Source organism: Astatotilapia calliptera, chromosome 2 (genome assembly GCF_900246225.1).
Source record: "Astatotilapia calliptera chromosome 2, fAstCal1.2, whole genome shotgun sequence".
NCBI lineage: Eukaryota > Metazoa > Chordata > Actinopteri > Cichliformes > Cichlidae > Astatotilapia > Astatotilapia calliptera.
This window is the reverse complement of record NC_039303.1, coordinates 26,336,236-26,348,552: the sequence shown is the minus strand read 5'-3', so window position 1 is coordinate 26,348,552 and position 12,317 is coordinate 26,336,236. Positions and strand designations below refer to the sequence as shown.

At 39.2% G+C, this 12,317-nt stretch overlaps 2 protein-coding genes across 4 annotated transcripts; one reads left to right on the top strand and one right to left on the bottom strand.

Annotated features, from left to right (window-relative positions):
• Positions 1-847: 847 nt before the first annotated feature.
• On the top strand, positions 848-6,626 carry gcna (germ cell nuclear acidic peptidase). 2 transcript variants are annotated; one of them, XM_026190650.1, is made up of 13 exons: positions 848-1,005; positions 1,357-1,460; positions 2,246-2,357; positions 2,473-2,545; positions 2,676-2,728; positions 2,817-2,883; positions 2,979-3,049; positions 3,558-3,974; positions 4,075-4,225; positions 4,325-4,469; positions 4,998-5,133; positions 5,301-5,505; positions 5,626-6,626. In XM_026190650.1, the coding sequence occupies exons 2-13, from the start codon at positions 1,371-1,373 to the stop codon at positions 5,855-5,857; spliced, it is 1,752 nt and encodes a 583-aa protein (XP_026046435.1). In that variant the 5' UTR covers positions 848-1,005; positions 1,357-1,370; the 3' UTR covers positions 5,858-6,626. The 2 variants fall into 2 exon arrangements, with proteins under 2 accessions (XP_026046435.1, XP_026046443.1); XM_026190658.1 differs by lacking the exon at positions 848-1,005 and adding an exon at positions 1,069-1,143.
• Positions 6,627-7,556: 930 nt separating this feature from the next.
• On the bottom strand, positions 7,557-10,986 carry cetn2 (centrin, EF-hand protein, 2). 2 transcript variants are annotated; one of them, XM_026190673.1, is made up of 6 exons: positions 10,877-10,986; positions 10,593-10,672; positions 10,269-10,433; positions 9,700-9,828; positions 9,473-9,610; positions 7,557-9,249 (listed from the first exon to the last, which is right to left on the bottom strand). In XM_026190673.1, the coding sequence occupies exons 2-6, from the start codon at positions 10,593-10,595 to the stop codon at positions 9,160-9,162; spliced, it is 525 nt and encodes a 174-aa protein (XP_026046458.1). In that variant the 5' UTR covers positions 10,596-10,672; positions 10,877-10,986; the 3' UTR covers positions 7,557-9,159. The 2 variants fall into 2 exon arrangements, with proteins under 2 accessions (XP_026046458.1, XP_026046451.1); XM_026190666.1 differs by lacking the exon at positions 10,877-10,986 and adding an exon at positions 10,800-10,870.
• Between the last annotated feature and the right edge of the window lie 1,331 nt (positions 10,987-12,317).

The window sequence follows — 12,317 nt, the reverse complement described above, 5'->3', positions numbered from 1 at the left end:
AATAAATAAATAAATAACAAGTCCTGCATTCACAAGTATACCAGTCCCACAACCAGGTGGAAGAAGAAATTCAGTGAAAAACCAAATGGCTGACTTTTATTTTTTTATTTTATTTCCCCCCCCCCCCCCCCCCCCCCCCCATGTTTTTATTTAACATTAGTGGTAACAATTGAACAATTTCCTCTGGATATTTATGTTACATGCACTTAATATAAGTTACCAATGCTTTTTCTCATTGTCATTGGAGTTCAAGTATGGATCTCCTTTAAATGCCATTTGCTTTGCTAACTTGTGTCAGTAGTTATATAATCTGCATACTTGTGCTTGATCTGTGGAGTGAATGTCAAAATTCATAGTTGACCAACATTCTAATCTAGAATACATAGATGATGAATTCACAGACTGACTGTAGGACATGTGGCTGTCCAATAAGACTGTCATAAATCATAGATAATAAAAATATTCAATATATAAATGCATAGTTGGTACGTCTGGAGCTACTAAAAGCCATGGCGATTCCTTGTCAGACTGATGCATGACAGCCAACCAAGTCAAGTGATACAGGTAATAGAAGACTTTCATATTATCTGGTAAGATGAGATATAACAAATGTGCACATAGATTAATTTAAGTTTTGTTAGCCATGACAAGTCTAGTTAGACAGTGTGACTAGTTGGTTTGGGTGACGTATAACGACTTGCTGTAATTAATTTCTACCACAGTGATTTAAACATCAATTTGACAGATTATTTTTTCTATTAAAAGTAGAATTGCATTAAAAACTGAATTGAACTTTATCTTCCTGTGAAATTTGTCTACGTGATTATTTTCCTGCAAACGTAGGTGTGGACAAGATGGTTCAGTGCCACTCCGAACGCGCTACGATTGGTCCAATATCACGGTGACAACTTCCGGTGCAATGGAGCACAAGATTTGAATTTAACTTCGTAGTTGCTTCCCTATTCTCTCAGCCACTCTTATTCTCTTATAACAGAAGCGCAATTGGTAATGAAATAACAAATATTGTCGGGTTCGTTTGTTTGTTTTATAAGTCGGTAATTCAGTGTGTGCTAATGGGGGAAAATGAACCAGCTAGCTCTTGTTAATGTTAGTTGATTAACGCTAGAGACCCCGTTGCTAACGGTAACGCTAACGCTGCTCAGCTAAAGGCTGTAACCCCTCAACCATATAGATATATTTTGTTCCAACCAGAAAAATTAATTGGTTAAATGAAAAATGTTTGGTAAAAACTATCAATTAGCAGCACTCTGTGGTTTTATGATGTTATAAAAAACCAGCTTGATGTTAGCGCTGGAGCAAACTTTAAATGGCTCGTGCTATTGTGTGCTATTGCAGACTTGAAGGAAACTATGAACGATGCTACGTCCAAGTCTTTTCACAAAGTGGCTAAAAGAATGGGGTGGATGGATGAGGGAGGACTGGAGGAAACGGAAAAGAAGGTTTGCTGCATACTTTTTTTAAACCCCTAAATTATCGCGGACTTCATTAAAAACTGGTAAACACACTGGCACTATTAGCCTGGGTTGCTGGAACAGAGAATAGCTCTCAAGTACAACGTTTGAGACAGAGGAGAGATGATCGATCGTCTCCCTTTTAGCTTCATATATCAGATACCTTTTAAGAGATACATTTTTTAAATAGTCCGTCAACCTAGATCGACAATATTTGTTCCGCACTTTTACATCTGAGGAATTGTTTCAGCATGAATATCTCAAAACTATTAAAGACAAACTCAAACTTCAATGAATTTGGTCAAATAATAAATGTCATGGCATCACGATCTGTAATTTGGGGCAGGTGCATCAAAACTGTGTGATGGCTGGTTGTTTAAATAAATATTTGTATAAAAAATGATTTTTGAATGGAGTACAGTTGTATTTCACAATGTCAATTGAAGCCTCTAGAAACATTCTTAGTTACAAAAATGCTATTTTCATTCAACTTGTATGCTGGATTGAGCAAATATGGTAACCAAAACAAAAAGAAAAATATCAATTGATAGTCTAATGTCAAAATGTTGGTACTCAGGTAGCACTTTATTAATGTCTAAGAAAATAATTTTGTTAAATATACAGATTTTATTTTTTTTTTTTTTTTGGAGACCCACTATGGCAGGGGTTGATTTTGTTGATTTGCATTTAAAAGTGATGGTATCACCATGAAGTAAATGATTGAAAATGAATAAATAAATAAACATTATTATTGTTGTTGCTTCTGTTTGCAGTTGATGAGTAAAATTGGTAAGAGTCGTCATGCTGGCACAAGTGGTCATGGATCAGCAAGTAAGTGGAGAAACTCTGCGTTGAGCGAATCGAGTGACGATGAATTTGACAGGTGTAAGTGTTTGGGCTTTTTAAAAAAAATTTTTTTATTAATGTACAATGCTTAAAGGTGTGACTTTGGTTTCATGTATGGATTTAATTTTTTTCCTATTACCCTTTAATGCCTTAGTTCTTATGGAAAAAGCCACACCCCAAGCTAAAGCCACTTCACACAAGCCACGCAGTCCTGCAAAGACAGGCAGGTATGAAAATGTTTTCATGAAGCATTTTGTCTTTTTCTGATCTAGATTTTCTATCTGATTTATCATTTCACACTAATGACTATATTATGATATAACTAAAGTATTTAAAAAGCACTTTTATTATTTTCAGTTCAAACATTGTGGTGGTGAGCTCAGATGATGACAATACTGCTTTTGAAACATGTAAGTGCTAATGTCATTCTTCTGGTTAGATTTTGTCTATATATCCCACCAATACAATTTTTGGATATTTTATCTTTGCTCATTGAAGTTCTTCAGCGGGCAAAAACTCCCAATACCAAACCCAAGAAGACATCTAAAAGTGGCAGTGAGGACAGGTGAGTCCGATGAATTTTTATCCACCACTTTTATTTCCCGTCAGAAGTAAATGTTATTTACTGCTAAACATTTTCCCCCTGGGTTAATTTCACAGCCTCCATAATTTTATAGTTGACGACTACTCATCAGATGATGACTTTGTTGAGCCAAAATCATCTTTCAAAGGTAATTTTGCTGTTGTTCCTCACTTCCAGCATGATCCCAAATAATGTCGGGAGATGTCACATGCAACAATAAATGACACAGCCTTCACATTTACCTACCATTTGATCCCGGGAGGAGAAACAAATCCCTTTGGAGTTGCATCAGCAAGGCAGCCTGTTGTGTTGCTTCTAATATAACAGTGATATTGATTTAATTCATTAATGGGGAAATGAGCTAAAATCTCATCTTGGGAAGTTGCACCTGACTGATCTACGGCCTAGATTATCAATCAGTCCCCACCTAGTTGTTTATGCCTACGTGACAGTGTTCACTTGCTGTGTGGTTTACAAACCGGGAGAGGATTGTTCTTCACTTTGCAAATTATTTTCTGGTTGTATACAAAGCTTTTGTTGATGTATCAGGCGTCTTGTTTTTTCTAATTTCCCTGTTGCTGCTTTTTTAAATATGTGTCAGATGCATATGTAAAAGTCTGTTAATTTATTTATTTTTGTCTCAAATTTTTTTGTAGTTCCTAAGAAGACCAATACTCCAACATCCCAGCCTCAAACAAGGCGACCCCTGTCTCTGTATAATTCACCTGTCTTTGTCAGCGATGATGAGGATGATGATAATATTGTGCTGAAGAGCACTTGGAGAACCCGTCACACGAGGGCCAAGTCACTTCCAAAGACCAGTGAGAATACTCCTCCTCTGTGCAATGACGATGAAACTTCGCCGTCACTCCCCTCTCCTCCTGCTCTGTCTCCTTTGTGTCGTCCTTCAAACGGAGCTAAAACATTAGTGATCTCTCCCAAGCGCACTTTTTCAATGCCTTCCAAGCTGGATGATTCAAGCAGTTCTGAGGAGGAGTTCACATCCCTGCTGGAGAGACTGAAAAAGAAAAACAATTTCATAGGGAATTCATTCCTACCGAACAACAGCAAAGGTACGGTAACTGCTTAATTCTGAATGTTTGAATCTGACAGTCTTTTGGGTTTTTTTGTCATGCTCATATCTCTTGCTCTCCTTTTTCCAATTAAATTTAGAGAGCAATAAGGAGCCTGCTGGGACAGTCTCAGTTCCTTCTGTATCCCAAACACCAGGCTCTAAATCATTAGGTGTGAAGACACCTGGAAAATCATCGATCTTGAAGCCAGCCGTCAGTCAGAGCGAGCCGAGACACGGTCCAACCAGCAAGTGCGTCTAGTGGATGCACTAATTGGGCACCAGATAGTGAGCCTTTTCCTTTTATACACGAACGTTTGTCTTCATTTTGCTCTGTTTGCTTCCCTCTAGGAATGTGCTGTGTAAGACCCCGGGCTGCTTCCTGCAGTCGCTCACAAATCCCAGCTCCAGCTATGTGGGCAGCTTTAAGCAGAACAAAGAGGCACTCACAAGTAAACTCTACCACCTGTACAACACCACAGTGTTTGAGAGTAAGGTAATGAAGAGTCATTGTTTACTAGACTGTTTTCCATTTGAAGTTGAGGAATATTTAATTTGATGCACGTGACGTAAAAGAAAATCTCCAGACTTTGTGAAATACCCCTTGCTTTCACTGGTTGCCTAAAGTCTATTGGCAGCCATAGTAGAACCACCATCTGTAATATATTGTGTGTTATGTTGTTAGACATAAACAAGTCAAGGATGGGTCACATATTGAAGCTGCAAAGCTCTCTGGTTGTTTTGTGTAGGATAGCTGTTGTGCTAAATGATAAAATGCTCACTAATGAGTTTCAAGAATGAAGATATGAACTGTGAGCAAAGGCCGGAATCTCCCATGCAGTTCTTTCAATATTGATGTACAATTTAAAACTCCAGTATTCTTTTTATATTATTATTATTGTAAATTAAATATGATGAAACGCTCTGCGTAAAGAACGAAATATTTATACATTGCATTGTTTAATGTCTTTGCTAACAGGGTGAGTTTTTGTTTTCATTTATTTCTAACTTTCTTTCTTTTTAGCTCCCTGCGAATATGTCAGTGACCTGGAATAAGAAGATGCGTAAAACAGCTGGCTACTGCGTTACAGGGCAGGAAAAGGGTGGAGGAAACCGCTACGCCCGCATAGAACTGTCAGAGAAAGTCTGTGACTCTGCAGGTAATGGCTTACTAAGGTCCCCTAGAATTATTTGCTTGTCAGGGAAGCTGCGACCTTGTGGAGCTTTAGAATCTCTTACTGTGCTGTTGTTCCTGAATATGTGCGTGCGCATATATACGAGGTACCTCGTTTTGTATGACAACATTGTCTTTGTGCTTCCCTGCTAGATCGTCTCAGGGACACACTGATACATGAAATGTGTCATGCTGCAACATGGCTGATTAACGGTGTAAGGGACGGGCATGGAAACTTCTGGAAGCTCTATGCTCGCAAAGCAACACTGGCACATCCGGAGCTGCCGATGGTCACGCGCTGCCACAGCTATGACATCAAGTACAAATTCCAGTACCAGTGCACTCGCTGCAAGAACACGTATGTAAACCAAAACCACTTACTCCATTTTATGAGTCACTGTGTGTTTCCAGAGCGTTTGAGCTCATTTCAGCCTGATTAATGTCTCTTTTTTTTTTTTTTTACTGTGATTCCATATAGGATCGGCCGTCATTCCAAGTCACTGGACACGCAGAGATTTGTGTGCGCCCTCTGCACTGGTCAGCTTGTCTTGTTGACGCCTTCTAAGCCACGTGCTCCCACGCCTTTTGCCAACTTTGTCAAGGAAAATTACTCGAGTGTACGACAGGAGCTAGCAGGACAGAGTCATGCAGAGGTGATGCGGAAACTTAGTGCAGACTTTGCCTCGAAGACTAAACTGAGTCAAAGCTGAGCCAGTATGTGTCCTTTACACAGGCAGCCTATGAAATATCTCAGTCAGATAGTCTTACATTATTGAGCAGCTATGATTCTCAATGTTTTTTTTTTTTCTGTTTGTCTGTTGATCATTAGAGTTGCTGTAACTGGAAAAACTGAATGAATAGAAAGTAAATGTTTCTGATTGCGTGCTTGTGTAGATGATAGCATCAAACAATGTCATACTTAATAAGTGACAGTACCATGGTAAATGTCTGATATGAGCCTTTTAATGCTGTGCTGGTGCGGTTTTTTTTCGTTTGTTTGTTGGTTTTGCACCTTCAAGTCTTCAAATAAAGTTTAATTCTTTAAGATGGTCAGCACGTGCGCTAGCTACAGCCTGAACACAATGCTCAGTGTTCCTCTGCTCATTGTCATCCCGCGCTCCCCATCACTCCTCAGACACACTCGGTTCTTGCTCCTCATACACCTTCTCCTCTACAATAATCTCCAGGTAGGTCTGCACATTTTGATTTTGGATTTTTTTTTAATTAACCAAACCCTTCTTAGATATTATTCTCACAAACATTTGAGCTAAATCATCATAATCAATGCTTTTTCAGCAACTCATCAGGACAATCAAAGCAGTTATTTTAGGATGTGGGGAAGATTTTTCTGTGACCCAGTTTTTGATCTTGGGCGCTACTAATCAGGCCTTGTCATTGGTTTGTAAATTCTATATTATATTTGTACAGTTCACTGTTTGTTAGTGACTCACAATATACACCATTTTCTACTGTCATTTACTCTGGAGAACATCACCTGTTTATTTTATGTATTTTGTTTGGAGGCCACATGACAACATACTGTTTTGGATAGGGATAGGTGTTACTTGGGCTTAACGCACAACCAGTCTGCATATATGCTCACTGGCCACTTGATTGGTTATCTGTTCAGCTGCTTATTAAAGATCGCATCTAAGTACTCAGACAAATTGCAGAAACCCAATACACTGAAGCATAGTCAAGGTGGCCTCCTGAAGGTCAGACTGGCCAGACTGCTTCAAGCTGTCAGAACTTCAGGCAACAGTGACTCAAATAATCACTCATTACAACCAAGATATGCAGAAGAGCACAGAACCTGTCAAACCTTGAAGCAGAATGGCTACAGCAGCAGAAGACCGCATAGTATCTGTGTTTAATAGCATCAGAAAAAAATACATTCAAGGTTTTATGATGCAACTTAAAAAAATTGGAGATAAATCCAAAGTCGAGCCACTCAAATGAGCAATGCTCATTTAAAAATAAAAGTAAAAATAAACAGGACACGAGGACAAATTGCTTCAATGGGTTTAATTTGAACTGAAATACTGTTGTGCTGTTTATATAATTCAATTCACAAGACATTATGTAAAACATTCAGGAATATTGATGATAAAATACGCACAAAAGCATGACAGAAAATATATTAACAATCCCTTTAAGACAATGTGACCAAAAACTGTACATAAAAAAAACAAGGACGCAGCTTCTGGACCTGGAAAGTGAAGCCAATGCAAACTGACTTAAGCCTGCATTTCCTTCACAGGCCACTAGGGGCAGCTCTTGTAGTTCCAAAGGTCTTTAAACAAACTGCTGTAGTACTTATTTGACCTATAAGCTAAGTACACAGCTTCTTCACTAAATAAGGGTCTCAGACACATGTTTCACATCAGCATGATGCTATTTTGATTCTTCTTTTTTAAAACTGTATTAGTGCAGGTATACCTATTGGTTGACAACTCACTACTATATGGTCAAGCAGTGTTGTTGCTTTCACAGTCACACCCAGGTAATGCTGAGTTTAACTCTTTAAGAGTTAAACTCAGCGTTGCCTGTTACCTGTTAAAAGCCTACTAAGAGTAACCCTTGAAGCTGTTTTCTAAACTGACTGTTTTTTTTGTACAACAAAATGACTGTGTGTTGGTCAGAATTTAGTGAGGGGGGTGTCTGCAAATGCAACTACCCTTGGAAACTATTTGAGCACTAAAGGTGGTCAAACCACACCTTTATTGATAAATACAGAGTTGTCAAAGTGGTCATTAAAGGTACGGGGAGGCATTCAAAGGTCATCTTTATGGGTGAAAGAGTTATTTATAAAAAAAATGAAATGGGCAAATTGTTCAAGTGAAAGCTTCTAAACAAGGTTTCACAAGGCTACATCCATGTTTTATTTTACACAGCCTTAAGGCTTTACACACCGGACGCATAAAATCTGTGCGAATATTTTGTTGGTTAAAAATATTTTATGAGAGTCACCTATTCTTAATGCAGTCATTTATATGTTTGAAACAAGCTCGATTTTTTCACTTGGCAAGAAGTGTGCTGTACCTTGAATCATGCACAGTACTGAATATACAAATAGTTAGATAACAGTATTTTACCTCAGACACTGCTCTGGGTCAGTCGGCTCTCTGAACACGAATGTGTTCCCAACTCTGCCAACAAGAGCTCAAACTGCCCCACTGACATCATGAAATATGTCCGGAAGCAGTCGTGATACAGCTTGGATGAACCCAGAACTTCCCAGGACCGACTCATCATCGCTTGATGTTGGTTTTGAGGACGAATTTTCCGCAAAAGTTTGGAACAGAAAAAAATTCTAAATTTTATGTCACTTTTTTTAAAATGCACTTGGTGTGTAATGGCCTGTAGGTGTGGGATCCAAGATGATGGTGTGCTAAGAGGCAGCTTCCCTGATTGTGAGAATTACCCCTTTAAGAGGCACAGGCACAAATCCACAGGCAGCACGGAGATGAGACAGAGCGCTCTCCAGTCGTCAGTGGTTAACAAACACCTTCACTGCATTGCAAATTTTCCCAGGAAAACCAGTATAAAAGAGCCGAAACATGAGACGGTAATGGGAGTCACCAGTATACGAGAGTGAACAGACACTGCTAACATAATGCACAAAGTATCACACAAAGCGCTGGAATGTACTACGTGTCACTGTATTGGTGCAGGCACGATGAATAACCTCTATAATATTATCAATATATATCCTTCATAAATGAATGCAGCATTCTAACAGGTAAGAGGGTGTACTCTTACAGTTTTGGCAGTATGTTGTCATGTAACTGAAAGAAGGGTGGTTTGGCATTTTGCTAGACTTTTTGTCCAAGTCTTTAAAGGTTTTGTAATGATTGTAGTTTTTGAAGCTTAAATGTCTTGACTGATTTAAAAAAAAATTATGGCACTATACAACGATAATAAGGTTTTGTTTTCTGGATAAATGGATGAGCAGCAAAACACCCTCACTGATCCAGCCTGGTCCACCCAACCTTAATGCCTTTCATTTGCTTCAGTACAGGCAGGTTTTTTTCATAATGCGCAGGAACTCCTGCTGGTTCACTTCCCCATCTCCATCCCTGTCCGCTTCATCTATCATTTCCTGCAGAAACACACAAAACACGAGGAAATGAAAAGAAGAACTGAGAGATGGAGAAAGCAAAACAAGCTGGCTTGATAGCATTCATGAGCAAATGCTGTGTTGACATTATTCTAAACTGCCTTCACAGCCTTTGGCTTTGTCAACACAACCCACCAGCTAGATACAGTAATATGCTTTTGATATTTTATTATTAGCTCTTTTATGCCATGATGTAGAGCCTCACCTGCAGCTCTTCATCTGTCAGGTTCTCCCCAAGCTCTTTGGCTACCCTCTTCAGATTCTTGAATGATATCTTGCCCGTCTCGTCGTCATCAAACAGCCGGAAAGCTTTTAAGATCTCCTCCTTAGAGTCCTTTTCAGCCTAAAATTAGAGAAGAGGGAGAGTACTTTACTCCGGACAATACAACTCTTTAGTAACATAGAATTAAAAGCAATGCAACACATGTCTACCATTTTCTGCGTCATGACAATGAGGAAGTCTGCAAAGGAGATCTTTCCTGTGCCATCCTTATCAACTTCACCTATCATCTTCTTGATCTCCTCTTTCTTTGGTTCAAATCCCAGAGCTCTCATGGCAACCTGACACAGAGTAAGAAACGCAGATATTCAAAGCATACATAGGTAATTATCCTTCCTTAGCAGCGGCAGGATAAATTATGTATCGTATCAGTGGGACATAATAACAATTAATCTGGTCTTTAGCCGGTCTTAAAAAAAGGTAAAAAAAAAAAACTTCAAATAGAAGATTGTAAGGTTGCTTCCAAACAGAGTCCATCACTGTGCAATGAGAATGAGTATTTACCAGCAGAAAAACATTTTAAAAAATGAACTTATTTTATCCCCTTATATATTTAAGCCCTTTCAAAATAGTGAACAAAGTCTTTACTTTGGGTCGATAGTCATCATTTCAGTTTAACTTAAATAAGTTTGGCTAAATGAAGCACTAAATGATGAGTGTGCCAAATAACTATATATGCAGCTAACTGTACATGTAGACATCAGGGCATGAGATATTTTACCTTAAGCTCCTTCACATCGATGTATCCAGAGCCATCAGTGTCAAACAGCTCAAAGGCCTCCCGGATCTCCTGCTTCTGTACCTCCGTCAGCTCTGGCTTGGGGGCTGTCTTCTTGCGAGGAGGGGGCACCGGACCCTGCAGGGATGGTCTCTTGGCAACGGTTGCCTGGTGGTGGGGACACAGGAGGAAAAAATATAAAGTATTGTATTCAAAACGTGTTTTCCCCCATACCTAACCACTGCCGGTTTACAAGTTATACCAGTCAGATGCCACAAACGAACACGGAATTACGTAATTTCTAAATAATGAAATATGTTCACTCACCATCAGTTGCTCTATGTGTACCTGGCAAATCTGGCTGCAGATCTTTTAGGCCAATCACTGTTTTCGTCTGGGCTGTGACGCTGTCATTTTGGGAAGGGGAAGACAATAAAGCGGTTTCCAGTTTACATCACTGCTTTAATGACACCTAGTCTGGGAGAAATATGTTATACAGTAAAGCATCGTTCTTATTTCGCTGTAACAGCCTACCTGCTAAAATGTGGATGAAAAAAGAAAAGCGCAGGCGAACCAGCTTGTGTCACGAAGCGGATGTTTGATTTGTTTACCTTTTGTGCCAGCGGACAACCAGTGGTTCCTGGACGTGGAGGAGTTAGAGAAAGGATGCACGAAGGCACAACGAGAAGTAGAAATCAAACGCAACAGTCGGGAAAAAAGCTGATTGGTTGGTGAAAATCACGGGGTGCTTTACGGTAACAACATTCACAGCGGCGCAGAAGGTGTGCTACGGATAGAAGCTGCTTGGAGATAATGTGGAGATCTGAGAAGTCATACCTAAATAGATATGATGTCATTTCATTATGTAAATGGTGTGATTCCTCGTGGTAATCAGTTTAATTTCCTCCGTGCTAGGGATTCAGAAACACACTGAGAGTCTAACACAGTCTGATGAGACAATAAATCAAGTCAAAGTCAGCTTTATTGTCAAAAACCATAAGTACAGATCATAGACAGGAATTTGAAATTGCAATGCATCCACGGCCCCCAGTGCACACTAAAGAACATAAATTAAAAATATAAAAGTAAAATAAAACGCTTATATACAACACAATATAATACAGTCTTATATAAACTCATCATTGCTCACAATAATGCACAATGATAATAATAATAATAAGGGTTAGCACGACGTGGAAAAAGCATAATCTTCTCCAGAATCAATAAAGAAGAACATGAAACGAGAAGTTATTAGTCCAAGTTATATGGCGTTTAATACTGCAATTAGAAGGCTCTTCTTATTTTATTTATATATCTATTTATTTAATTTTTTCTACACACTTTTCTACACTCTGTGACATTTGCATCATATGTGAGCAAGTTATTTATGCTTAAGCACAGATCTTGTAATATATGCACCGAGATGGTGGAGATCTGTGCCAGAGATGCCTGCAGGATCAACAAATTAATCCACGAGGCTGGAAGCATCATTGGCCTGAATCTGGATGCGCTGGAGTAAGTGAGGAGCAGAGGTTCACTGATATAGCTGCTCTCAGTCACGCACAATCCATCATCCCTGCTTCATTCCACCCAGCAGACCCAGCAGACCTCATTCTCCCTCAGACTTTCTGAACCCTGCTGCCATAAAGAACGCTTCAAGAAATCAATTCCGCTGCTCTCTGCAAAACTCACACAAACACGAGTCTGTATTATACCTTCTTGCTGTTGTTTCTCAGACTCACTGTGTGCATATTATTTATTCATGCTCTTTTGCACGATCTCAGTTTTATATATTTTTTTCTTTAGCGTCATTTTTTCTATTCTTCATTTTTATCACTGTTGTATACAGTGGCGGTCCTAGCCTGTTTGGCGCCCTGGGCGAACACTCCCTCTGGAGTTTTACAATTTATTTTTGGAGCAACCGTAATCCACATTATTTCCTTAGGGATTAATAAAGTATTCTGATTCTGATTCTGGTTGTTTCAGGATGACCTGCCATTATCCAATGACACATCTGCTTTCCTGTATCTTTTGCTCGTTTCTCTTCCTCTT

Coding starts and splice junctions, on each gene's coding strand:
- gcna (XM_026190650.1), top strand. CDS start 1,371: ATGAACGATGCTACGTCCAAGTCTTTTCACAAAGTGGCTAAAAGAATG. Junction 2,884..2,978: donor AAAAGTGGCAGTGAGGACAG/GTGAGTCCGATG, acceptor TTAATTTCACAG/CCTCCATAATTTTATAGTTG. Junction 3,975..4,074: donor CCTACCGAACAACAGCAAAG/GTACGGTAACTG, acceptor AATTAAATTTAG/AGAGCAATAAGGAGCCTGCT.
- cetn2 (XM_026190673.1), bottom strand. Junction 9,829..10,268: donor TCGATGTGAAGGAGCTTAAG/GTAAAATATCTC, acceptor ACTCTGTGTCAG/GTTGCCATGAGAGCTCTGGG. Junction 9,250..9,472: donor TGACAGATGAAGAGCTGCAG/GTGAGGCTCTAC, acceptor GTGTTTCTGCAG/GAAATGATAGATGAAGCGGA.